The 27,313-nt window shown below is 58.4% G+C and overlaps 1 protein-coding gene across 2 annotated transcripts in view; it reads right to left on the bottom strand.

Moving 5' to 3' along the window:
- Positions 1 to 9,462: 9,462 nt before the first annotated feature.
- Positions 9,463 to 27,313, bottom strand: part of CPLX2 (complexin 2) — a 62,553-nt gene continuing 44,702 nt past the window's right edge. The window contains exons 1-4 of one of the 2 annotated variants that reach the window (XM_090289858.1): positions 17,850 to 18,076; positions 10,766 to 10,883; positions 10,418 to 10,593; positions 9,463 to 9,701 (exon numbers count right to left, since the gene is read on the bottom strand). In XM_090289858.1, coding sequence (XP_090145984.1) covers positions 9,504 to 9,701; positions 10,418 to 10,593; positions 10,766 to 10,796 — 405 coding nt within the window. In that variant the 5' untranslated portion in view covers positions 10,797 to 10,883; positions 17,850 to 18,076 and the 3' untranslated portion in view covers positions 9,463 to 9,503. Of the gene's footprint in view, positions 9,702 to 10,417; positions 10,594 to 10,765; positions 10,884 to 17,849; positions 18,077 to 27,313 lie in introns of those variants that run through there. The other variant, XM_090289859.1, reaches the window with a different exon arrangement.

The raw sequence follows: 27,313 nt of genomic DNA, 5'->3' as shown, positions 1-27,313 counted from the left end.
GGACCTGAGCAAATGGCCAGGGACTATCAAGACCTCGGTTGCCACCTGGTTAAACCTGACTGTGCTCGGGGTCAGTGCTTAGCGCGGGGCCAGGGTGGGGGTTCATGGTGTGAGTTGGGGTCACTGGCTGAGGAGAAGACTCAGTCTGGGTCTGGGGCGGGGATCAGAAGCTGGTCAGCAGTGGACAGGGCAGATGCTGTGAGCTGCGTGACTCGGGTGTCATCTAAAAGCGACTCCGGCCACAGGTGACTTCTGAAGGATTTATTCTCATCTGACATATATATTTTACTTGTTCTTTTGTTTCTTGTCTGCCTCCTCTGACTTGAAGGCAACGATTTTGTCCTCTGTGGTATTTCCAGGTTTTAGGACGGTGCCTGACATGTCGTAGGTGCTCAGTAAACAATCGACAAGTGAGTCATTGAATGCTGTGGAGGTACATGCATCTGGGTGGCACCAAGACTAGCCATTCCCCAACTTTGCTGCCCATTTGAACCACCAGAGAGCTTGTAGGAACCCCATTACCCATTACCCCTAACCAATCGAATGAGAATGTTTGGGCGCCTGAGCCAGGCACCATCAGTATTTTTGAAAGATCCCCAGGCTATTCCATTTGCCGCAAAGTCTGAGAGTCACTCGCTCCATTAGATCCCTTGGGAGCACACACAGCAGCCCCCTCACGCAGGAGGAGATGCAGGGCAGGCCGCAGGGAGGCCGGACTCTGGGCGGCGGGTGGAGACTTTTTGTCCTAGGTCTCTATCACACTCTCCAGACACCCGCCAAGGAGGTGATTACTTTGCTCACAGAATAGATTTTGGCCGTGAGTCAAGCCGAGCTCTTGCTTCCCAGCTAAATGATGGCAAATCAATTTGAGGTCTCGGCTGGAGCTGCTGATGAGGGCTGGCAGCCAGGGAGCCTCTGGCCGTCAGAGCCACGGTCAGGTGTCTGATGGGCCTGGGGGAGAAGGTGGCAGCTTTGGGTTCCAAGAGCCCAGCCTTCTCTTGGGGGGCAGGGGAGGCCTTGGTTGGGTTGCTGTCCAGGGGTGTAAGTGCGATCCCTGTTTATTTAGGGTAGTGATGTTAATAATGTTATGCGTCATTTAGTAAGAACACGCTGTGTGCCGGGCACTGTAATACATTTGTTACAATAAGTGGGCAGGGCAGGTATTGTTTTCTCTGTGTGGAGGCCCTAAAGGTAAAATAACATGCTCCAGTCAAGTGGCTGCAATGTCACAGGCCTGGCTTGGGAGCTTGGGACCAGGTCTGTCTGGGAAACACCCAGAAGCTTGCTCATGAGGCTCTGTGGTTGTTGGTGTGCTGTCTGGACTCTGCGCTCCTGTGACCATGCTGGGTTCAGGTCTGAACGGCTGAGTGTAGCCGGCGTTTGGCCACGGGAGGCCCCTGGGGAAGAGCTTGCTAAGGGCAGAAAGGAGTGTGGGGGAACGCTGGCTGAGTGGATGGAGGAGGGAAGAAGCGTTTGCTGACTAGGGGCTGCGCTGTGCCTTATAGCCAACCTCCAGGTGTCCCCCTGCTGGTCTGCAGAGCTGCTGTAGGGCCCACCCACACTGCACTGGGGCTGCTGGGTGTGGCCAACGGAAGACCACAGAAGTGACGGAGTGGGACTTCTGAGGCTAACTCGTGAAGGACGTCACAGCTTCCACCTAGCTCTCTTGGGTCACTCACCCTGGGGGAGGCTAGCTCCCATATTGTGGGGACACTCAAGCCCTCCAGAGAAGCCCTCCTGGGGAGGGAGCCTCCTGCCACCAGCCAGGATGTGACCACACCAGCGATGTGACCACGCCATCATGGAGGGTCCTCTAGCCCCGGACGAGCCTTCAGATGAGACAGGGGCCCCAGCTGACGCCTCGACGGCAACCTCACAAGAGACCCCAATCCAGAACTTCCCTGTGCAGCCACTCCAGAATTCCCGACCCTCCACAACTGTGGGGAAATAAAGATCTGTTGGTTGAAGCCACTGAGTGTTGGGGTAGTTTGTGGTGTGCTGACATAGCTAATACACACTCCTGAGTCTCCTTGGAGCAGAAGCCAGCTTCCCGGAAGATGGTCCCTGCTGCCCCCCTTCTCACCCGTGACCCTGGCCCCTCGTCCTGAAGAGAAGACGTGAGGCAGGTTTGGTTTTAAAGCTTCCCAGTGGACTGTTTGGGTGACTGGAGGACTTTTATTGAAACGAATTCTTCTCCCTCTTTTGCGTCTTCTCCCGCCTTCCCTCTCCTAATCGTCAGTCTTGCCGTGGCGACCGTAGCCTTTCACAGTGGTGGCTGTCATGTTTTAAGTACTTGCTGTGTGCCAGGCACGGTGCGGGGGTACCTACAGACATGATTTTATTTAGTCCCCTCACCCCTCTGGTGGCGGGGTTGGAGTCAGGCATTAGACCACTCATTGTCTTTCTATGAAAAATAAGGAAATCAAGGCTCTGAGTAGATGTCTCATCTGCCCGAGACCAGACGGAATCTGGGTTCAAAGCCGGGCTTGTTAGGAAGCCAAAGCCGGTGTTCATTCCCACTGTGCACACCTACTGCTGAGCCTCGGTGTTCCCGTGTGTAAAATGGGCATGACCCTGACCTCTCAGAGGAGCAGAGGCAGTGCCTTCAGAGCAGCCAGCCTGTGGACGGCATGTCGCAGGGGCCTAGTGAGCAGATGCTCCCCTGCCCTCCCTCCTTAACCCCTTCCACACCCCCTGCACGAACTTTAAGGGGGGCCGTTTTGACCTTTGTGTAGACAGGGACATGCCAAGTGCCTCTCACTGTGGAAACAGTGGGGAGTTGATGTGGCTGAGAGCTGGGGACCGCTGGGCCCGCCCCAGGACTGGGTGGGTGCCCTGGTAACGCCAGTTCTGGCCCCACCCACCGAACCTGTGCCACCTCTGCGCTGGGCGCGGGAAGCACCCTGCCGGGGCTTCCACAGAGAGGGGGGAAGGGCTGGAGCCTGCCTTCATGTCCAGGTTGGCGCCGTGGAGAGGCCGGAGTGCAGAGATGGCTCCAGCCGGGAGAACACGGTCCTTGGAGGGTAGCGAGTCATCTCTTAGATCAAGCAAGAAGCCCAATTACAAGCGCTAAGTGAGTGGCCTGGAAGTAGGGTTTGCAGGCAATTAGAGGGGTGCTGGGGGGGCTTCATTAACCCCCTGCCTCCTGTTCGCTCTTGGTGTGGGGAAAGCCAGGACCCGTCTGACTGTAAAGCGCTCCCCCACGCTGTGGGGGTGCAAGCAGGGGGTGCGTGAACCGACGATGGTGCAGGAGAGGCCCCTGGGTGCGTGGGATGATGGGTCCGACTTGGAGCCCCTTCCCCTTCCAGGTTCCTTGATTTCCTGTGCTTTGGTCCCCGTGGGGGAGGGCTGGCTAGCCCCTCAAAGCGCCGTCTGTGCTCCTCCTGTCCTCCCCGTGTGCGAGCAGGCTGCCCGCTGCGTGCTCCCCAGCAGCCCCCCACCCAGCTCAGTGTTTTCCTCCAGACCTGTCTCCCCCACGTTGTTCCAGATCTTGGAGAACGGGGCCACCAAGATGGACACACAAGCTTGGCCTTGACACCCTGTCACTGCCCCCCACCTCCAGTCCTCAAGTCCTGCCCATTGGCCCTCCTGTGTCCCCTGGATTTGCCCCCTCCTGCCTGTCCTTCTGCCGCTGCCTGGGGTCAGGCCTCACCACCTCCAACCCTGACCTCACAGCAGCTCAGCCCCGGGCTCCCGGCTTCCGCAGCTTTACTCCCAATCCCTGTCCCTTAACCGGCACGTCTGACTGTGTCACTCGCCTGCTCAGGGTCCTGCACTGACTCCCCAGCGCCTGCAGGTAAAGCGCACGCTCCATCCGCTGGCACCCGGAGGACATCCCAGGCTCTCAGCTTCTCACCAGAAGCTCAGCGAGTCCCCAGCCATCCCCACTCCTCCACTCCCGTCAGGACACTTATGTCTCCCCCGGGCCTTTGCTCCTGCCAGCACCTCTCTGCCCGGAGTGCCTTCCTTCCCCTCAGGCCAACTCCTCCCGTAGCCTACTGAGCTCCCCCAACTCAAGAGTCCAGGGGACGGGCTGCCCACTGCGCTCCCCCAGGGCTGTGGGCAGAGCTGGGAGAACAGGTGGGAGCGGCGATGTCAGGGCGCAGAAGAGGGAGGGGCCGGGTTCTACCTCCACTCTCCCACTGTGCGGTATCTGCAGAGAGCCGAAGGCAAAGGGCCTGGCCGCCACAGACGTGACGCGGAGATTGACTGCATTTGGGTCCTGGGATGTCAGCCAGGGGCCGGGGGTGGGCGACAGCGGAGGCTACACTCTGGTGGGTGCTGGGAGGCACTGGGCACCGGCCGGTCCTCCCCCCATAGAGCTCCCAACTTAGCGAGAGAGACGGGCATGAGAGATGGCCGTGAAATTTGTGAAGTGCCCTCCCCTGAACGCTGGCCGTGCGGTGCTCAGAGTGTGGGTGCAGAACCCCCTTTACTCCTCATGACTGCAGAGGTCGGAACAATTCCTGTTACTGCCCCCTTGTACTCACCAGCACACCCTCAGGGGATAAAGTCTTGTTCCAGACCACCCTGCCAGGTGGTCCCCAGCGAACCCGGCACCGTGAGCGCCGGCCGTGATGCTCTGCACCGTGTGAGCGCACCTGCCACCTCCGCTGCGGCCGGCAGGACGGGTGGGCCCCGCACAGGAGCGGCATCTGAGCTGGGGGCCCCAGGGAGCGGGAGGGCGCTGCTCATGGCAGGCAGAGGGGACGGAATACGGAGACGTGAAGCAGCGTGGCGTGTGCGTGCGCTTGGAGCACAGGGCTGGGCGTGGGTCTGACCCGGCGGGGTGGGGTCATGCCCCACGGAGCCTTCCCACAGCCTTGAGATTATCCTGTGTAACGGGTGCTGGGCAGGAGGGGGACGTGGGTAAGGCTGTGTTGTTTTTGGCAGGGAGAGGACGGGTGGGAGGGCCGAGGCAGAGGCTGGGAGACCAGTGGGTGGGGATCGGGGGTGCCCAGCCGGGCGGAGAGAAGACGGCGCCTTGTTTAGGGCTGGGGGATGGTGGAGGGCGGCCAAGGGTGGAGAGGAGTCCGGTCAGGTCCCGATTCCACCACAAGGCCTGGCAAGGCCTCTGTCCAGGGGCGATGCTGAGCGGTGTCCTTTCTGTGTCCCCAGCCTCCTGCTGCTGTCAGAGCAGGTGCTCCATCAGTGTTGGTGGGGTGGCCAGTGACAGAGCTTGTGCACCAGTGTGACTGAGCGCTCTGCCAGATGTCACGCCCGGGGAGCCTGGCGTAGCCAGAGAGGGGGCGTGGGGTGCTGCGGCCAGGCTGGACCACCAGCTCCTGAGGTTGCACAGTGGCCTTGAAGGGCAGGAGGGGAGCGGCCCTGAGCCTCGGGGCCCAGCCCTAACTTGGTCTTGGCTGATTTCTGGGATCATTTCCACATGCCTCAGCCGGGAGCCAGGGCTACCCTGATGGTCTCCTGCGGCCTCTTGAGCTCTGTGTGGGTCGGCTCCACAGATGTCAGCGGTGTCCCATGTCGCCCTGGTGATTCCGACGGACAGAAGCGGACAGACAGACAGACCCAGAGCTGCTGTACAAGGTCTTTGTTGTTGTGGTTGGGTTGGTACATGTTAGCGTCTGCGTCATACAAAGGGGGAGCGACAGCCATGGCTTTTGGTCAGGTTCAGGGGGGCATGAGGGGTGTCCCTCCCCTCCCCCAGGCACTGACACAGGTAGAGGAAGCGGAGCAACGAGGACACAGCACAGACGTGGGAGAAGGACGCCCCCGCGTGAGCAGGGTGGTCACCCTCACCTGGGCCTCCTTAGGGCCCTGCCCGCACCCCAGGGCCAGACAGGCATCTCCCGTCTCTCCCCCATGAAGAGCTGCGGAGAGCGGCACGGGGGACACATGGCAGGAGGCTTGTCCTCAGGCCTGGGAGATGTCCCCTCATCTCAGCCAACTGACCCCACCCACCCTGTGCACTCAAGGGCCCGTGGGACCCTAGAAGGATGGAGTAATTGGGTGCTGGGGACTCTTAGGGCTGGTGGTCTGTCTCGTTTCTCTCCAGCCACCAGCCTCTGGGGTGGCTTCTTTGCCTACATGATGGCCCTGGGCTGAAATACTTCTGTTCTTTGCCTCTCTGTCCCCTTCTCCTTCCTCCCTCCCTCCTTCCTTCCTCCTTCCTCCTTCCTCCCTTCCTTCCTTCCCCTTCGTATCTATCCACACACACACCTGGGAGGGTCTCTTGACTTCCTACTTGCTTTTCGGGGAGACCACATGTGGCTTTGCTGCCAAGGACACCATCCAATAGTCCTGGCCCTGGAGTGGAGGGTGTCCACGTGTGGGCATCCTCGCCTGTCTCAAGTGCCCAGCATGGCAGATCCAGAGAGGCCCGCCCCCTTCCCTCTGGCAGTGACCTTCCAGGCACACGGCATGGCCCTGGCCCTCAGCAAGCACATGTACCCACCTTGGGTGGGGCACATGCCCTTGTATTTTAGTCTGTTCTCACCATTTAAGATTGCGCTTCCTGTTTCCCTAGCTGGGGGTGTCTCCCGTGTGTGTTGAGTGTGTGCTGAATTCTGGGACCTCTCCCTCCCTGCCTCTGCCTCTCAAGTATGTCACATGCACACTGTCCCGTTTGTGTGTGACACACTCATCCCCCTCTCATCTAGCGGGCTACACATACCCCCTGCCCCAGGCACATCATATGATGACCTCTGCCCTGCTAGAGTGCCACCCCCTTATTTTGTCGCCGCTGTGAGTGCGCTGCACATTGTCTGCTCTCTAGAGTCAGGTCTGTGTCAGGAATGATAGTCATCATGTTCCCCTGCACCTGAGAGTGATCACCTGGCAGTGGTTAGAGCCAGGTGTGCCCTAGGCTGAAATTCTCCCCCTGCTCCCACCTCCAGGAAGCCCCTCCAGTCCTGCTGCTTGGAGCAAGCTGTAGGAGTCTGGGGAGCCTGGGAAGTGTGCCAGACTAAGCCAGCCATCCTGGAGGGCACTTTCACATGGGAAAAGCCCTGAGCCCGCTCTGGGAATACAGAGGGACTTCAGAGACTACCAGGGACACCCTCTTAGGGTCCAGGGTCCGTCAGGCCCACCCGGGATATCTTGTATGGCTGGTTCCTCTGCTCCTCTGAGGCTTCCTAGGCCTCAGTCTCCACTGTTCATCTGGCATGCTCTGTGCCCTGGCCCCACCTTCAAGGTCTGTGGGCCGCTGCCAACGGGGAGACCTTTCTGAACACTTGGGATCCACCCGTGTCCAGCAGGGCTCACACTCAGGGTCTGGGTAGGCCTGGGGCTCCTGGACTGGCCCTGCCTATCTCTGCTCCAGGGCCCCGAGGCTCCAGAGAATGACCATTCTGCCCAGGATAACAGACAGAGAGAGACAGGTAGACAACAGGGGTGCAAGGTGGCTCCCCCTCACAGACACAGGCACAGACAGAGACATAGGCCCCGTGGGGGGCAGGACGCAGGGGCACAGGGGAGGGGGCGGAGGTGGGGAGAAGGGCAAGTCCAGGGAGCTGGAGCTGCTGAGGCCCTACCCCCCGGAGAAGGGACAGACCAGGGGGCTTTTCTGGGTCCCTAAACATATGGATTGTTTTGTCTCCTCTTTAAAGTATTGCAGTCTAACTGATATGGCTTTAACTATTGGAAACGGACAGAGAAGACAAACGTCTCTCTCTGAAAGAAAAGCATAAATCCACTAAAATGGAAAACCTGCAGAATGCAAACGGGGGCCGAGGGGGCAGGGCATCAGGGGCAGGCAAGTCGCCCCTCCCTGACCCCTGCTTTGGGGGCAGGCCCTGGCTGAGGCCCAGCATGGCTTCTTGGGGTTCTGCCTGAGTTCGTCCCAGTGGATTTCTGAAGACCTCAGACAGGAACCCCCCAAGGGCGGGAGGACTCTAGGCCAAGGACAAGGTCTCCTGTTGGATGTGGCTACTTGCGACCAATGGTTTTGGGGCTGAGAGGGGCATCTTACCCATATTCTTTCTCCCCAAGATCACGTTCGGCACAATACAGAGCCGCATACATGCACAACAGTCTTAGCACATCTAACAATCCTCAAACCACATTTCTGCAACATCTAACACATACCCATCACTCCTGACACACGTGCTGTTTTGAAAACACACACAAATACAAGCTAACACATGCAAGCTCTCCCACATGTATGAGATGGGTAGCACACGCATGGCACAATCTCACCTCAAACACACATACACAGGCTGCCCAACAAACAGCCTCTACCACAGGGACACGATGCCTAACACACAAACACACAATCCCAAGACACACACGCTCCAACTGTACACCTATATGTACAATCTCTGGACACACAATGGCTGACGCAGTGTCTGCCATGCACATCCACGCTTACACGGACACACACTGTCCTCCCTCATCGCTCCACGGCCATTCAGTTCTTACTCAAGTAACTGAGCGAGAGGCCTTGATAACTTGGGGCGGGAGAAACAAGTACCAGCCTCACACATCCCAGAGGAGAGTTTGTTCTTGGCCGGTGAGCTGAGCGGACAGATGCCTTCTGTCAGGTGGGGACTGGCTTCTCCCCAAAGGCTTGGGGCTTTAGCCAGGGAGGGTCCTCCAGGGGACCATGGGGTCCTGGAAGCACATGGACAGGACAAGGTGAGGAAGAGGGGTGGATAGGAATGGGGGCAGCGTGGCTGCACCAATGGGGGGTTCCCATGGCATGGGCCATTGCTGCCCAATGGCTCCGAGTGTTTTCTGGGGGGCCTGGGGAGCCCCTTGGCTGGGCAAGCTGGGCCCAGACTGGCAGTGGGGCCCCAGGACCTAAGTGAAAGGTGGGGGGAACAAGGAGTAGCCCTATCTTGGGCCCCTCCACAGATGAGTTAAAGTCCAAAGAGGATCCATTTGGAGGGACTGGCTTGGCAGGGGCTACACCTTTCCGGGTGGGGGCTGGGGGAGGGGTGCTCCTGGGCTGTGTATCGCCAGGGGGAGAGAAGGAGAGCCTCAGCCTCCTTCCCAGAATAGAGGGGGCCTCTCAGGCTGGGCCCTCACAGGGCAGGCTTACCCTGGCTCCCTTGCTCGTAGGCCACCCAGCGCCCCTGCCCTGACCTGGAGGTCCGCTGGGGATCAGAGGCCAAAGGTCAGCATGCTGGGCAGGGCTGGAATGTGTCGTTACTTTGGCTGGCTGGGGACAGTGGTCCTCCTGGCAGTGGGGTGCATGAAGGAATGTATGGGGGTTTCCACACTAGCACAGACCTTAGGCTTCGGAAGGGGCCCCCAGTGCCTCCCGCACTGGATACAATGGCCCCTGCTGGGGAAAGCTGTCTTTCCTTTTTGCAAGCAACTTGGGGTTGGATACTCTGGGATGAAGGGAGTGTGAGGGAGGACGAGCCCCCGGCCAGGGAAAGGGGGGCAGAGGGCAACTGAGGTTTTCCCCGTCAGAACTGAGACCTAACTGAAAGAGAGAGAGAGAGAGAGAGAGAGAGAGAGAGAGAGAGAGAGAGAGAGAGAGAGAGAGAACTGAAAAAAAAAAAAAGTAACCAGTGGCGTGGGGACAGGGGGAGGGTTGGTTACTTCTTGAACATGTCCTGCAGTGGCCCGGGCAGGTATTTGAGCACCGTGTCCAGGATGCTCTCCTCCTCCTCCTCCTCCTCCTCCCCGCAGCCTGCGGGGATGGCCTTCTTGGGCCGCGTCAGACTCCCCTCGCAGGGCTGCTCCAGGGCTGCCTTCTCCTCAGCCTCCTTTTCTTCCTTCTTCTTCAGCCCGTACTGGGGGGGGGGGGGGGGGGGGGAGGGACATGAGCATGAACTGGGCGAGGAGGGAGCTGGCCTCAGGGTCATGCAGACTCCTCTGGGGCAGCTCATGAGCACTCCCCCCGCCTCAGTCCTCTCATCTATAACATGGGGATAAGGACACCTTCTTGTAGGACTGCGCTGTCCCCAGTAAGAGGGAGACAGCGTGTGGGGTTTCCTGTAAAGTCAATATCTGCTCATAACAGCCTCCCTGCTCTCTTGAAATCTCCCAAGGTCTGAAATCTGAAAGTTCTCCCATATGTTTGGACCTGAATTTTGGTGACAAAACTTGACTTCAGCGGGTGGAAGGCTACTTCTAACCTTGATTTACTGCAGTGGCGTGACCAGACACCTATTGATCTGTGTGGAATAGGGCGGCAGGTGCTCAGGGCACTCTGGTACTTTTCAGAAATCCCTAATTCTGGATTCTGAACCTCCTTGGTCCCCAGGGTTCCGGGTAGGAGGCTGCAGACCCACCAGCGAACGTTAGGGAGCGCTTCCCACGTGCGTTATCTGAGGGGGTCCCCGTGGGTCCCGAGGGACGGGCTCCTGCGACACCCAGAAAACTGAGGCTCCAAGACAGCTAGGTCTGAGGTCAGAGCTGGGACTCAGGGGCACCTGAGGCTGGGGTTTGGGGACCCACCGCCCCTGTGCCCCTTACACGCCAGGCTGGGCAGGAGGGGGGTGCTGACCTTGTCTCGGATCTGCTGCCGGACCTTCTCGCGCTCCGCCTCCATGCGCGCGTGCTTGGCCTTGCGCTCCTCCTCCTGCTGCCGCAGCGCCTCCTGCCGCTCCTCCTCCTTCTTCTGCGCGTCGGGGTCCTTCTCCTCCTCGCCCCCCAGCATTTTCCCCATGTCCTTGGTGGCCCCTGCAGGGGAGGGATGGGCAGAGGGGGCAGGGTCAGAGGGGCACGGGGTGGGGCGGGGCAGGGCGGGGCCTGCTGAGCCGAGGGCCCCTCCCACCTGGGTCCAGACCCTGGTTGAGGATGAGATGAGGGTGAGGGTGAGGGTGAGGGTGAGAGTGCAGGGCTCGGGCCTCACCTCCGAGGGCCTGTTTCATGACGAAGTCCATGTCTACGGCGCTGCTTAGCGTGCCCTAGCCCGCAGCCAAATGCGCATGCAGCGCTCCCGGCAGGCCTGGCCGGGGAGATGGGCCAACCTGCAAAGGAGGAGTCCAGGGTTAGCGGGGAGAGGCCTCTGCCCAGGCAGGCGGCTGGGGTTGGGCAGACGGTGGCCTCATCCTGGGTCAGGCCCGGGACCCCATCCGTCTGAGGCCAACACGTGGCGGCCTGGCGCTGCAAGGGAAGGGGTTATTTCTTGAGCACTTGCTATGTACCGGGCATATCTATGTTGCCAAACGGCTCAGATCCCCATTTTAAAACTGTCTTGACCATACTGCTTGAATTTGATTGAAGTCAGGAGCCTTGAGAGGGCCTCCCAGCTGGAGGCAGGCAGAGCAGGGGTCCCATGCCACCCCGTTCCTTATTTGCCATGGGCGCTTCAGGCCCGTTACCCTCCTGGAGCCCCCGTTTCTTCCTCAGCACTTCCTTTCCCAGGGCTACTGTGGAGACTGGAGGGAACGCCACCCGGGGCCCCCGGATCGACCCCTAGACGGAGGGAGCTTGTGCTCAGGGCCCCATGAGTCAGGGTGGGCGAAGGAATGAGAAGAGCTAGCTTGAGTGAGCGTATCCAGACTTTTGAAATTAGACAAATGGAGAAATAAGTTATTTTTATTGCAGCGTTCATGTACGTTTTGTGTTTATAGCTCAATATTGATTTTTATTTTAAATCACACATGGGGGTTGGAGGTGTGAGAGCCTTCTTGGGGCTCAGGGCCTTTCAAGTACTGAGCACAGGCCCTTGGAAGCGCTCAGCTTCGGTTAGCCCTTCCCCTCTCCCCAAATCACCGACCTCCAGTTTTTATTGTATTTTTTACTGTTATTATTTTGTCTCAGAAGATTTCCTTCCAATAAAAGCTTAATGGGAATCGCAGTTTGCAAAGTATATAAAAGTGGAATATTCCATGGTGGGGGGTGGGGGTAGAGAGCCTGGAGTCTCCCCCCACCCTTGGCCTTCTGAGCCTGTTTCCCTAAGAACTGGAACCCCAAAGCTCTCCTGGACATCTCCTTATTTTAGCTGTTGCATTGCACTGGTTCTTTCCCAGGCAAAGCCACCATAGATCCCCTTCTGAGTGTGGATGGGCCAGCTGTGAGCTGTCCAAATGTGGCTTGGCTTGATGGTCACCTGAGGCCAGAACAACTGCCCAAGGGCTTTCATCCAACACAGGCTTGGGGTCTTGATATTTTGCTAGAAGGAAAAAGGGGTTCTGTGAGATGGTAACAGAGAAGCCAGGCCAGATAGGACAACCAGGTTGAGTTCAAGGTCACTGGCTGTCAGTGGATGATGGATTTTCGTCCTTTCTTTTAAAATGAGAGAACATATTATAAGACTGAGATCTTTCCATAGAATGGGCCCTGAGAGTTTATTTGAGGATCTCCATACAAGCAAGCCACCCGACAGGCTGTTTTGAGGAGAGGAAGTCACGATGGGGTAGAACAAAATTCCCATGGGCTTCAGCATCAGACACACCTGGTTTGAGGTCTGGCTCCAGTTCTCACTGGGCCCCTGGGAAAGCATCACCTTGTTCCCTACAAAATGGAGGTGTATGAAGGCTACCCTTCTACTGATGTCTGAAGGAGGAGACGAGATACCGGTCAAGGACCTGGTGTGTAGCAGGAGCTCATTATTATTAGCCCGGGAACCCACGCTGACCCAGAATTCTGAGTTTGAAGACAGCTCAATTCAGTCATTCCCTGTGTTTTCATTTGATTCAAAACATTGTAAAAAGACTGCATTTCTAAGAACAGGGGAAAAAAAAACCAATTTAAGCACTGAGTGATTTCAGGAACTATTGGGTTCCTCCGCCTGTGTTTACATGCTGCTCAAGGAATTGCCAGGTGGTGGTGGAAGATGTGGGCCTCCAACTAGAGATGTTTCAAGTCGGTCGGCAGGGCAGCGGGGCTTTAGTTCCAGCCTCGTCCCCGAATCGCCGCCCTGGCAAGTCTCCCCTGGACCGAAGGGTCCTCCCGAGCCATTCCTGCGGCGCTCCTGTGGGAGCCGTTCCGAAGCATGTGCGCTGCTGGCCGCCCCACTGCGCCCTTAAACCCAGTCCCCTCTCTTGGCTTTGTCTCAGCTCTTTCCCTGACATCCTACCGCTCCCTTCCTACTTTTCTCTCTCCCCTCCCTGCCCCCCCCTTTGATGTCTCTCCTTTGCTGACTTCTCTTTTTTCCTCTCATATCTTCAAGGAGGATGTTCTCAGGACTTGGACCGAAGCCCCTTTCCCCTCACCCTTCCCTAGGGAAAAACCGTCCTTTCTGGGGGCGTTGTTGCCCGCTGACACTAAGGACGCCTGGACATTTTATCTGGGCCCCAGACCCCTGTATTCATCCATCCCACAAGGGTTAACTGAGCGCCTGGCCTCTGCCCCGCAGTATGGCAGGCACTGGGGCTATAACAGCGACCAAGACAAAGTCCCGCCCCTGTGCAGATTCCGCTGTGGGTGTGCGTGTGGCGTGAGTGTGTTTGCATGTGTAGGGACATAGGCAATGAGTAAGTCAGGAATTGCACTCTCCTTTCTCTCGCGCACCCCCACCGAAGGGCACTGCTCAGACTCAACATGCTGTCTCTCTGTCACCGAACCCCTCCCCCTCCAGACTCCTCTGCTGCCATTTATTCATTCAGCAAACACCGCCCACCACCCCTCGCCCCAGTATGCAGCCTCTGTACTCAGGGGCGGAGTCTCCTCCATGCCTGTCCACGCTGCCCTGCGTGCCTCCTGCTCCGGGCCCGCTGGGATACTTTGCCCAGCGTCCTGGGTCCTCCCCACAGTTCTGTGGCCCCCGCCCAGCACGGTCCTCTCAGCTCTTAAGCAATGTCTTGTTCACCTTTTCGAGACTCCCCTGCCCAATATCTCAAGGCCCAGCACACCCTTACATACCACCCCGCTCAGCAGGCGACGCTCTTCCCACTTCCTGAGCCCTGGGGCCCCGCACACCTGACTCGGGTCCTCAGTCCGTGCCTTTTCAGCTGTGCGATAGTGAGCAGTTGACTTAACCTCCCTGGGTCTGGGTTGTCTTTATAAAGTGAGGGTTCTAATACCACTGTGAAAGGTGAGAAGTCGTCTGTGGAATGTGTTTGGCACATGATGGCTATTATCCTGATCAGAACGGTTAGTGCCGGCTTGTGCGAGCTCCTGGGACCTCCCCTCTTCCCAGCGCCTGAGGAAGAGGACCCCTCCGTCCCTCAGAAGCCACCGCGCCAGCCTTCCCTCCAGATTTCCTCCCTGCACACCCCCTCCTTGGGCCATTCATCACTCCCTCTTCCTCACATCTGTAACCTCCTCTCCACAGGTCTCTTTTTTATCCCCCTCCTTCTCCGGCTCTTGCCCAGACCTTCCCTTTCCCTTAACCTCTGCCTGCCGACTTCACAGCCAAGGGCTCTTTACCTGGCGTCTCTGCTTCCTCACCTCCCAGCCCAGTGCTGTGGCTTTGTGAGCGCAGGGCTTTGCTGCGTCTGCACTGCCGCCCAAACTGCCCCATCAGACTTGCCCGAGGCCGCCTAAATGTCACGCGCGGGGGTGTTTTTCCAGCCCTCCTCCTCCTCCACCCCTCTGTAGTAGCATCGGACGCTGAGGATGACCCCTATGGGTGCCCCCCCCCCTTTTTTTTTGCCTTCTTGAACCTTCTGGATTCCGTGACCCTGCACTCTTACGGTCTTCCTATCAGACAGGTCCTTTCTCTCACCTTTGCTGGCTCCTTTCCTTTAAAACGGACTTTCAACCGTTTTCATCCCGTGGCACACCTAATTACTAAAATTCTGCGGCACACCAAAAAATATATCTTTTGCCAATCTGACAAAAAATGAAGTGTCATTTTGATTCATTCACAGACCGCTATTGTCCTGTCGGCCATTGTCATTTTTTTAACTTGACCATCTAAGGGAGAAGAGGTCAGTGCCCTCGACTAAATAGTCAGGTGTTGCATGCTTTAAAAATTCTTGCAGCGCAGGGCACCTAGGTTGAAAATTGAGGCTTTTAAGTGTAGCTATTCATTAGGCAGTCCCTCCCCTCTTCTTCCTACTGCCCCTCCCTCCCCCACCTCCTCGCTTGGGAATCCCACCTCCTCTTACATGTTTAAGCCACAGATGGATCTCTCCCCCCTCCATCCCCCCTCCCTCTTCCCTTCACCTGTTCTCTCCCCAAACCTGCACGTTTAACTCTCCGCTGTACATTGTCACACGGATAACCTCAATTCAACGTGTCCAAGGAGCAATCTCGCCCCTGCCTGCCCCACCCTGCCCCGCTTGCCTCAGCCCGGAAGGCCAGACTCAGCAAGTCCTTCATTCATTCACCCGCACACTCACTCACGCTACAGGCATTTCCTGAGCCCCTGCTCTCTGCCAGGCATTGTTCTGGGTGCTGGGGCCGTGGCAGGGCACGAGGAAGCTCCAGCGTTTGCTGTGACAGCATTCAGGGGGCTGGGGAGGCAGAGACCGGACAAAGGCCACGCATGGAACTGGTGAGTGAGAGCTGGGATGGGGCGCTGAGGAAGGAGTCTGGAGACTGTAGGTTCGCAGTGCGTCCTGTGTTCCCACCCTCCTCCCTCCTGTGGCAGCTGACGCCTGGGTCGGGGCCTCAAGGTCCTGGACTCGGGCACCAACTTCAGCCCTATGTCTCTCCCAGCTCTCGCCCACCCTCCACACGGCAATCGCTTCCTAAAGGGCAGGTCTGCCCAGGCCCACGCCCCTGCCACAGCCCCATGCCTCCTCGTTAAGCTGGTCGGAGTCCTTGTGCTGCCCTTCAGGCCCTGCACTGTCCAGCACCAGCCTGCCTTGCCACTCCTTGCCACTCTGCACATGGCCCTGCTCGGCTGCACCCCAACACACAGTGTTCCTTCCAGACCTTGGGGTCTTTGTGCTGTTTCCACAGCCTTGAAACCCCTGAACCTCGTCTCTGCCAGTTCAAATCCCGGCTCCACTGCTTATAAATGACCCTGAGCAGGTGACTTTATCTTTTCTCATGTGTAAAACGGAGAAAATAACACCTATGCCCAAGGCATGTTGTGAACATTAAATGAGATAATGCAGATAAAACGCTTAGCCCAGTGTTTGGCACACAGTAGGGGCTCGGTATGTATGGGCTGTTATAGTCATCATTGTCATTACTGTCGTCGTCATCACAAGCGGCAGTATTCCTTTTCAAAGGTCCCTCTCAACCGTCACTCCACCCATGACATTTCCGGGTGTCTTCCTCTTCTGAGACCCGTGGTACATTCTAGGGCGGCCTTGACTACCTCCAGCTCACGCTCTCTGTCCAGCTAGGTGTCTTCCTCTTCCGTCCCTCAGGGCTCCCCCCTGTGTCTTGTGCTCTTTTCCTGTCCCAGAGCCAGTGGCCCCTCCTGCTTCCTGGTGGAGCCGGCCTCAGGGTGTATTTGCTGGATTGAATGTAACGTTCTGTGTCAGCGAGTATGTGAGCACGTATGTGTTCAAAGAATGGTCGGACTCTGAACTCAGGCACTGTGTGCGTCTGCGTGCATGTGTGTGCGGGCGTGCGGTAGGGACTGTGCCGCTGCCTGCAGGAGCGCCGGGCCCAGCAGGTTGCTTGCAGCCGAGGATTTCGGCTGGACCACCAGGAGGCGCTCCTCGGCGCTTCTGCCTGCAGCTTTGGCTTCTCCTGGCGCAGGGAGGGTGGCGGTGCTGGTGCTGGTGGTGGTGATGGTGATGCTGGGCAGAGAAGGGGGTGGGGAAGGGCTGCTGCAGCACCAGGTTTCCTGGCCTTCCGAACACCGGGACCCAGGACTGCATCCTTAGCGTCTCCTCCCTGACTCCCTCCCAGCACGTCCCAGCCTGTCCCAGCCCCACGGTAGCCTAGGCACCTGCTCAGGCTCTGCCAGCTGAGCTCAGGCCGGTTTCGGGACTGGGCCCCTGCCATCTGACAGACTCGGGCACCTGCAGTGATTGTCCTTGTGGTGGTTGTGTGTGTGTGTGTTTAATGGCTCAAGTCCAGGCTCTATTTACTGCAACTCAATTCAACACTCATTTGCTTTTTTGCCACCCTCTGCTAATGGCAGTGGCAGAGACGAGGGTTGCCTGCCTACCCCCACCTCTCCCCCTCCCCACCCCACCCCCTGGAAGGGAGAAGCACTGGGGGAGGGGAAGAGGCAGTGGAGAGTGGAAGGGGGAGGGCACCCGCACCTGCAGAAGAGCAGGAGTGGTGGGGGCTTTGCGACCCCCCGAGGAGAAGGGTCAGGACTCCCGGCGCCCCTCTCGAAGTCCCGGGTCCCGCAGCTCGGCCCCAGCTCTCCATGGCCACTGAGGGCGCCCCTCCCCCCAACACAAAGCTCCAACCCCAAGACCCAGCCGGGCCTCAAACTTTGCCGGGGGAGGGGGCAGAGTGGGGCGGGGGAGGGCACCGAAGAGGTCCTTCCGAACGGCCAGGCAGCTCGCTGTGCCGCCCGAACCTCGGCTCCTCTGAGGACAAATAGTCCCCTTGGTCCCCCACCCCCCAAAGACGTTTAGGTTCTTTTCCCTCCCACCTCTGGTGTGTCTGCCCCCCTCCCGCCGCCCTGACACACTCCAGGAGCCTGAGCTGTACCCCTTCGTCCTCGGGGGCGAGGAGGGCCCTGGCGGGCTCCGGTTAAGTGGCTTAGGTCGAGAACCCCACCCCCACCCGTGCGAGATGGAAGTTCTTCTTCGGGTTCAGACTTGAGTCTCCCCTTGCCCTCAGGGCGGTCCTGGCTCCCCCGGAGCTGGGCTGCCGGGGTGGGGGTGGGGTGGGGCTCCGGGGCCCGCTTACGCCTCTTCCCAGTGGGGTCGGCTTCGCCCCCTCTCAGCCTGCTCGCTGAGCCCGTGCAGGGAGCTGTCCTTCCGGGTCCGCGGCCGGCGCAGCCCGGAGGGTGCTCGCTGCCGCCGCGGACTCCCATTCATCCACCCGGCCAGTCTTGGGGAGCTGTGCCCCCGAAAGCAGTGCTCCCCAGCCTCCGGGGCTGCCCCGCGGCCCCGAGAGGAGAGCCGGGACCCTGTTGCCCGCAGCCCGGCCCCGCCCTCCCGGCCCCGGCCGGCACCGACCTGGCGCTCCCTGCCGCCGTCCGAGCCGCTGCGGGGCTCCGCGGGACCGGCGCGCCGGGTCCTTCTGCTCTGCCAGCGCCCGCCGCGTGCAACTCCGCCCGGCGAGCTGGGGCCGCCGCGGCTGCCGGAGGCGCCCTCCAATCACGCCCCTCGGCCCGGCCCTGACGCGCCGCCGCTCCCCTTCCAGATGGGAAATTCAAATCTCTCTCCCCCTCTCTCCGCTCGCCCTTCCCTTCCCTCTCCTCCCTCCCGCTCTCCCGGCTTCTCTCCTCTCTCCCCGTCCCCTCCCTCTCCCCTTCCCATGCTCCCTGTTTCATCCCCGCTCCTCTCCTTCCACGCCCCTTCGCTCTCCGCCTCGGCCTGCCCGCCCCTCCTCGCCCCGCCGGTGCCCCTCGTTGCCACCTGTCCCGGCCCCGCTGTAAGAACCACAGACTCGCTGTCCCCATGCGCCGAGGGGCGGTGGGGGTGAGGCGGAGAAAGACGGGTCCTTTACAGCAGAGCTCAAAGGTCACCTCCATAGGGAAGCCCTCCTTGATTCCACCGGGTGGATCTCCTCTGGGTTCCCACCACCCTGCGGCAGAGCCCCGTCTCGGGGGTCCCTGTTCCTCCGTGTGCATGCCTCTTGCCTGGGAGGAACAGGACGGCACCGCCATCAGGTGACCTTTGCAGCCTCTCAGCGAGTGTCCCGCTACATAAGCACTCAAGACACATTGACAAGCGTGGTGGGCAAGGCCGCGGGGGGGGGGGGGAAGGCGCCCTGCACGTGGACCCAGGGGTGGGAGATCGCTCAGCGCTGCACGGACCGGGGGCGAGTCTGGGCCCTTCTAGCTCTGCTGCCCCGTGAAGAATGAGGGACCCTTTGCACAGCTTTATTCTAGAAGGCCATTTCTTTCTCTCCTATGCCCAGGGGGGAAAAGGGAACTCCAGACGGCAGGGCAACACCTGCCCCCTCCCCCCACCACGGCCTTTCCTCCTCCTCTCACACCCTTTTTTGGTTTTATTTCGGTTTGGTAATGAGCCTTTGCGTTCAGCCTGCCATCTTCGGACTCTAAATGGCTTCCCTGGACCAGGCAGGTGTATAGGGAAATGGCTTCGGAGAGGAGTGGCCTTGCACCGGGACTTTAAAAGATTCGCAGGAGTTCGCACATCAGTCAGGGTTATGTCAGAGTGGAAAAGACTTCTGCTCCTGTCGAGGGATGGCTTCCTTCCAAGAAGCGAGCGGCAGGAGCTGCAGAGGACGGGATCTGGGAGAGGAAGGGGGCATGGTTCTGCTCCAGCGGGGGCTGCTCCTTGGCGCGTGTGCACAGCAGAGGCTTCGAAGGGGGGAAGCCCCTCCCCACAAGTCGGAGGCCGTTGGTGGGCCCCTTGGCCTCCCCTGGAGGGTCACTTTCTGCAGCTCATCCCTGCTCTCCCCGGACAGGCTGTGGGGCTTGGTTTAGGGACGGCCCTCCCTTTCTGTCTGAGTCCCCAGTTCAGCACCATGTTGGGCCGGCGGCACGCTCATTCGTGATTTTTATTCTCTTTCCCATGGCAGACGCGAATGGAGGGGGGACGAGGGCAGGCTGTTTGATTAGAATGACTTAGACTTGGCACAAATGCCTGAGGGGAGTTCTGGGCAGGGAGATCTGAAATCCTGCCATTTCAGGAGCCACAGCTCTCCTCCCTCCTCCCTCCTCTCTGTTCTTCTGGAGCGGAAGCTCAGTAAATGGGAACTGGCTGGTGGCACTGTGGTTACAGTTGGGGTTTTTCCACAACGGGCATTGCCTTCGACATGGCTGTCAACCAATGTGGGCTAAAAACCCACCGTAACTTTCAGAAAAACAGCTCAGCTCCGGGCACCACAGTTTAAGATGGGCCTCTATAAGCTCGAGTGTGTTTAGAAGAGAAGGGGGTGGTTTGGTGGTGGGCACCTGGACGGGTCAAACAGGGAAGGCAGAAAGGTCTGAGGGTGTCCCGCTGGGGGAGGGGATGCTACAGGGGGGGGTGAAGCCTCAAAGGGACGGCCAGCCTCGCTCAGTTTGTAATTCCAGCCTAGAGCACGGGAGCTCGGCACGGCGGGTGCTGAGGATGAGCCTGCTAGATGAATAAATGACCATTGAAAAGAAAGAGGAGCACTATTGTTTTCAGTGGGGCCGAGAGCAGAATTAGGGCGACAGGGGAAAGGTCGGGGGAGCAGACAGGAGCTCTGAGAGGAAGAGCCTTCTGCCATTTGAAGCCGTCCTGTCATGGTATGGTGTGCGCACGTGAGGTGGTGAGCTCCCCAGCCCCGGAGGGTGGCCCTGGATGGACAGCTAAAGCCACCTTTGAACCCAAGCATCTATGAGCCTATTACAGCGGCATGAGCTGACATGAATCACGTCTCGCTGCAGAAAATCTTACTGGTGAATACAAGGACAGCTCAGTCCAGTCTGGGTGGCTTCATCCTGTTGAGTGATGAGGGACACACCATGACATGTTAGCTATTGGTGTTTTCTGTTAAGAAAGACAGCGGAGAGATGAGTACTTGCTCCTGGTTCAGTGTTCCCAGCCTGACTTGGTTCCCAACTACTCTGTTATCACCGCGGAAAAGCCGCTAAATATTATAAGCATTTCCTAGGGATCATAATACTACTAATCATAGCAACCATCGGGACCCCAGTGTGCCTCGCGTTGGTGCTTTGCATAAACCACGTCACTCCTTTAGGTCATGCAACCCCCTGTTTTCGAGATGGCGAAGACACGGCCTGGGTCCATTCGTGGGGCTTGGGCAGAGCCAGGACGCCAGCCCAGGCCTGCCTGACACCAAGCTCGGGGTCCCACCGCCCCAGGCTGCCTGTCTTCTCACACATCCCACAGCCTATGGAAATGTAACTTTTGCTCCGCAGATATTTTTCTACATTGACATTTGCAGTCCTTCCTATCTCCAGTGTTTCACTAAAAAAAAGAAAAAAGACTTCACACCCGGATCAGGGTCCTCATGTCACGTGGATTGTCAGCATTTCCTTCGGTCTCCTTCCTGACTCTCTAATCCGGCCGCGGGAATCCCCTCCCCCACCTGCAGCCTCCCGTGGGTGCAGAGGCTGCTCTCTGGGCAGATTCTGAGAGTCACCTGCAAAAATATGGATATGGCTCTTCTTAAGGTGTCTTCCTCTGGCTGGTGCTGAATTCCCACTTTCCTTTGTGAGCTCCGTGGGCTGGGGCAGGGGGCCAGACTGGAACAGATTTTTAAAACGGTATGTACATGCCTTGAATGTTCACTAGGAAGCAATCAAGAGAGCTAATGCCAGTACTTTGTGTGGGGACCGAGGAACAGTGTGTGACAGACAACAACTGTCACAGATCACAAATGCAGTGACCAGCGAGGACGGCGCTTGTCCAAAGGTCAGCCGGTTTCTTCCCTGCCACTGTCTCCATCCAAAGGCCACTCCGGGTGCCATGCAGGAGGGGAGGAGGCGTCTAGGAGGCCTTGGCCACCAGCCCTGATCCGGAGCCTGCTGGCTGGGCCCGACCCCGCCGGTGGGTGCCGGCAGCCTCTCATGGTTGCAGATGCCAGCTCCACACCCTGCTGTTCTGGCCGGAGCCTGGAGAGGCAGAGTTGCGCCAGGTTTGGAGGGGTGGCCACGTGTCCCAGGCAGAAACAGTTGCGGGGCAGTGCCCAGGGAAGTGCTCTAGGCCACCTGGCTCATCTGATGGGTGGCTTCCCTCTTGTCACCGACAATGGCCAGGGTGCCATCACTGTCAGGGTGGGAGGTCAGGGTCCCAGTCACTCTCCTTTGACATGGGATGCCACAGGGTAGCAGTGGCGCATCTGTGCGTGTGTGGGGAGCGGGCCGCGTCCGTGCGGAGGGCCACAGGCGCGGGCAGGGCAAGTGTGGGTCTGTCGCCGCCGTGTGTGTGGCAGTGGCACGTCCCTCCCGTGTGAGGTGACGGGTGTGAGCGTATGGGCTGTGTGCGGCGGGGGCGGCTAGGTGGGTGGTGGGTGCAGCGGAACGTGCCTTGGGTGCCGGTGCCGCTGGACGGCAAGGGCGCCGTGTGTGGCCGTGCGCGCTGTGCTGTGTACAACCGCAGGGGGCGCCGTCCACACGGGCTGTGCCGGGCGCAGAGGCCCGGGGACGTTTCTGTGTGACCGTTGCTGGCAACAGGAGACGAGGTAGGTGGTAGGACGTCACCGTCAGATGAAATGGTGCCGCCATGCGGGGTGAGCGTGCGGGTGCGTGTCCCCGCGGACGGGCCCATGTACCACTGCCATTAGGTGGGGCAGAGGGCGTGTATATGTGCACCGAGGAGCGTGTCATCACCTGTGTATAGGCCCGTGGGCTGAATGTCAGTGAGAACGACTGACCCCCCTTTTCCAGGCTCCCCCACCAGGCAGGCCGACGGCAGCCCAGCCTGCTAGCTCCTGCCCCTTTCTGCTTCTCCATTTTCTCCTTTCGTGTCTCAGAAAGAGGGCCCCAGGTTCCCCTCTGAACCCTGACTCCTGTGCGCGCGTGGGGGAACTCCCCGAGGGGTCCCTCTCAATCCCAGAGCCCTGCCCTGGCTCCGAGCCCCTCCGCAGCCCAGCGTCCTACTGCCAGCTCCTCAGGTCCCCTGCCACCCTTCGTCCTGTCCCCCCTCTCCCAGGTCCAGGCACTCATTAGCACATCAAAGTGGTCCTCTGCCAGCCCCCCCACGGCACGCAGGAAGCGCCCACACAGTCAGCCCCTGCTTATCTTGAGCTTCCCTGACACCCTGCACATTTTCGTGTCTGCCCTGCCCGCCTGCAGTTTCCCGCTCTGTGCAGCACAGCAAGGGCGTTTTGGGGGTCAGTTCTTCCTCCTTTGCCTCTGGTTCTTTTCGAGCTGTTGGCTGTGACGTCTGTATCCCCTTGTCCAGCCTCAGCCCTTCCAAATCCCTGGGGTGCGGTTGGACCTCCCTGTCCATCAGGAATTCCCCAATGGCCCCAGAGGCTCCTGTCACCCCAGAGCCAGCCAGTGCACCCGCCAAGCCTCCTCATTTGAGCGCTAGACCTGGGCGCACGCAGGCACAATGGTTGCAGCGTCAGTTTGCTCTCTGGCCTCAGGAGGGCCCCCTTCCAGAACGTTCCTCTACCCTGATGGCACTCAGCCCCTTGTTCCTCTCCCCTCGTGAAACCCATGCTCCGAAAGGGTCTGCCTCTTAGCGCCCTCTCCTTAGGCACGTGGGAAGAGGGTGACAGAGTTGCAGAACACTAGAATCATCAGCAAAAGGCCATCTTATAATCACGCTGAGAGTCACACAGTCTCCAAAGGCAGGCTCTCTGACCACTCTGTGTCCAAGGGTGGCCCACTCATGCTCGAACCTCCTGGGTGGAGGGTTTGTTGGAAAAAGTGAAGGTTCTTGGTTTTCATCCATAGGGACTGAACCAAAATCTCTGAGCTGAGAGCCCAGGAATCGGTTACCAGGTCCCCAAGCATTTTTGATACACCCACTGGTTGAAAGCCCTTGCCTAGGTCAATGGAATCTGAGAATCATATGCCCCTGGACCTGAATCATATAGATAAAAGATACTGAGTCATGCAATCATAGAACATTTTGGGATTAACAGAAGCTTAGATTACATTACACCCTCACAGCTTTAGAATCTTAACTTCTGTGGATCTTAATGTCTAGAACCATGGAGTTGGAAGTGACCCCGAGGGTGATTTTGTTCCTGGTCTTGGGGGAATATTCCTTTTTTAGCCTTGCTGCTGCTTTTGGACGGGAAGACGTTCCTCCCCTGTCCTTTGCAGTGCTGCCTCCACAGCGTGAACATAAATGTTCTCTCCATCCTGGTGCAAAGGCGGCTGGCAGAGCCCCTGCACTCGGGGAGCGCGTGAGCTGACACTGACTTCTCCTCTCCAGTCGGGGCCCGCACACCCGCACGCCCTGGCCAACAAAGCAGATCTTGCTCGTTGGTAAAGTGAATATCAGGGGCATTATTGTTGTTTCCCTGCAGCAGGCAGGCATATCCGAGGAACACAGACAAGAGAGGTTAATAAGCCCTGGAGCTTCTGCTGAAGGAAATGAAAGCGAGAGAGGGCGCAATGGGGGGCCGCAGAACTTGATCTTGGAGACTGATAGGCAGGCCCATGGTGTGTGCGTGTGTGTGCGTGTGTGTGTGTTGGTGGGGGGAGGAGTGGAGTGAAGGGAGGAGAGGGAACACATGCATAAAAAGGCAGCAGAGAAAAGGTACCTTTCTAGTCATTTAACCCAGTGCCCTCCTTTTACAGATGGGGAAACAGAGGTATGGGAAGGGGACGAGACTTTCTCAATGCCACTCAGCAACTTGATGAAACCTTTAACCCCTGGAGAATAGTCCATCCCAGTTATAACCCAGCATACCGTTCCATCCTTCTTAAAACACTACCAGTAGGCCATGCCTTGTTCTAGGGATGTTACAGATGTCAGCCCTCTCAGCTGCATTACAACCTGGGGTCGCAGGTGTTTCTCACGCAATTATTCATTTATCAGACACGTATGGGGGGGTTGGACTGTGACCTGCCAGGAACTCTCCTGGGCAGAGATGTATAAGAAGTTTCAGAGTTCCTGTCTTCCCCCTTCATTCTGCTGCAAGAGATGCAAATACTCCATAGAGAGAGAACACACGGACCGATTCACATGCTCAGGAAGATCCTTTCCCTCTGGGGCCTCTGGCTGGAAGTCCTCAGAAGGGAGTGGGGGAGAGACGCACAGACAGGGGACGAGAACACAGAGCGCTGAGCGCTGTCCTCGTGGAGAGGCAGCACTGAGGCGCAGAAGCAAATACACACAGCTTGCAAGCCAGATGGGGCTGGGAGCCCAGAGCAGGGACGGGCCAGGGTGGCCGTCCCCGGGGGCTGTCCCAGGCACCTGAGAGGCCCCGTGGAGCAGACTGGCTGGGCCCAGGCCACAGAGAGACGCGGGCTCCTTCTCAGCAGACCTCCGCCCCTTCCAGACGGCGCAGCTTTTCTCCAAGACTCAGTTTCCTCAGCCAAATGGGGGGACGGTTCCGACCCTCCAGGGCAATTGTGAGGCTCAGATAAGATAATGTTTAGCACACTGCGGCGCGGTCTCAGCTCGCATTAGTTCTCTTTCCCTCCCACCCCCGAGCCAGGCAGGGGTTTCTTCTGGAGTCGGGGGCAGCGTGACCATGAGACAGAGCCTCCCTCTGTGACCCTCTTGGTCAAAACCTGCCTCATGATTTTCCTGCGTTCACGCTGAAATTTGAAAGAAAGGAATTTGAAACTTAGAGGGAAATGGGGGGATGTTTCTTCATCTTCACGCTTCCTCCCGGGCGCCCAAGAGACCGGGATGTTGTGTTCCCAAATGGAAATCGCCTGAAGGAAGCCGAGAGGGGGCTTAGGCTTCAGGCTGGGAACAGAGGACTTGTCCACCCACAAATCTAGAAACAGCTGTTCTTTGCTGCTCAGCCTCCAGCTGTTTCTTTCGGGCGGAAAAACAAAGTAAAGCAAAACCGCCTTTCCTCCGGCAGACAAACAAGGGCCGGGAGCCGCCTCGGGAAGACGAAGTCAGGGCAAAGCTGGAAGGGCCGACGAGGAAGGAGTCTTCGCTGACTGTTTGTGTGCTTGATGCCCCGCTCCGGGGCCTTCGTTACCTTAGATGTCGTCTCGTCCACTGTACATTCGGGTGGACATTCAGGCTCATAGAGGGTGAGCACCTTGTTCAGGAAACAGCGGCACCGGTATTTGAACTTGGTGGTCTCTGTAGGGTGGCCACGTTTCCAGAGGGCGATTTGGCGGGTTTTTGGAAGCTGAGCCTGGGTCTGCAGCTTCCGGGCAATTTGCCCCAGGGTTTGGGTGATTCTGCCAGGGGTACCTGCCTGGGGACTTTGCTTCAGGCTGGTCCTTCATGGGGTTGGGTGCTCTAGGTCTGAAGATGCTTAGAAGTGATGGGAGCAGTAGGTCAGGGCCCTGGAACTATGTTCTAAGGATTTCAAGAAGAAGTCCCCTCTGTGGCAGCCCTGCGCTCGCTTCTGCTCAGTGGGGCTCAGCCTGGTTCTTCACCAGCCACCTACCCATTGCTCCTGCTCCTCCTGCTCCTGCCTTCAGATGGGCCTCCAGAGCCGCAGGAGCACCATCGCTTTCCCAACACGGTCTGATTGCATCGTCCTCCTCCTTCCGCCACGCGGTGGTCACAGCTTATTTTGCCACCTCGCACCCACTCCTCCCTCACGTGGCATCAGCTTTGGAGGGACCAGTCTGTGTGCCTCACTTGAACTCACGGGTGGATCACGTGACCTGGGCTAAGCCACTGAGCACATGGTGCCCTGGCTCCTGGATTAGTCCCGGGAGAGGTGCAGGACCCAAAGCAGCCCAGTCAGGGCCAGAGAGACCCAATTCTGGGAGCTTGGCTTCAGCTAAGAGAAACAGATTCTTCTTTTAGCTCCGCCGTGACGTGACTTGGGGTTCCCAGGAGCCGCCACATGGAGCCTCAGAACGGAAACCAGCTCAGAGCCTGCGGAGCCAGGAACAGGAGAGTGAGCACCCCCAGCCTGATGACATTGTTTATACCTCGGATCAAGCTGTGCCCACAGCGCTGCCAGGCCTCATCGTTCTTCTGAGCCAGTAACCACCTCTTCCCTTTTGTTCCTGCTAAAGCCATTTTAAGACTTTTCTTTTACTTGCAACAAAAAGGCTCTTAACTGACACAAAAATACTTGCCTTTAAATCCTTTAATTGTTTTCCCATCACCTTCAGGAGAAAGTTCAAAGCCTTCCAACCCGCCTTTAGGGACGCGCGGGAGCAGACCCTGAGCTCTCTCTCCGGCTCCCAGTGGCCACCTGTGCTTCCCGTTGCTCCCACACGCACGTCACCTGGCACTTCTGAGCCTTTGCCCGCGCCGTCTGCTCCTGCGGGAGAAGTGGCCTTGTCTGCTCCGATTGCTTGGTAAACTTCTACTTTGACCGCCAGGGTTTAGCTGAAGCATAGGGGAATCCCTTCTGGGAAACGGGCTCCCCAGGGCGGAGGGAAGCCCTTGACTCAAACACGAACTGAGCATCTACTCTAGGTGCTGGGGTACCACAGTGAAAAAATAGGCAAATTCCCGTCTGGCAAGGGAAGCAGATGCTGCCCGGGTGCACGCACAGGGGGCCCGTCCTTTCAGAAGGTGGCTATGACAGAGGGGCTTCACGTCTCTGGGCTCAGGGCCTAGGGGAGCCCGGGCTCTAAGCAGGCCCTCAGGAAGCGGCTGTTTAAAGAATGAGGAGGAGCATCCCCGGACACCCCACTGCCTCCGCGGTCCTTGATGACTGTCCCTCTGGACTCCACCAGAACCTCTTTGTTAGTGACTTATCCCCCACTACCCGCCTACACCCCCTCTCGGCGGGGGGCTCATAGTTATATAAATAACGTTTTTCTGTGTGTGTGACAGTCACCTTTCCTGATGGGAGGTGAACAAAGCATTATTCTCTTTGTCTCCATGGGACAGCCCCATCCCTGCCCCTGCCCTGCGCCGGGAAGTGCTGTGCGCCTCTGCCTGCCTTTGATCAA

The sequence above is a fragment of the Furipterus horrens genome, unplaced genomic scaffold, assembly GCF_987537825.1.
Source record: "Furipterus horrens unplaced genomic scaffold, mFurHor1.1.pri manual_scaffold_10, whole genome shotgun sequence".
NCBI lineage: Eukaryota > Metazoa > Chordata > Mammalia > Chiroptera > Furipteridae > Furipterus > Furipterus horrens.
The sequence above is the reverse complement of the archived record's forward strand: the minus strand, read 5'-3'. Positions and strand labels throughout refer to the sequence as shown.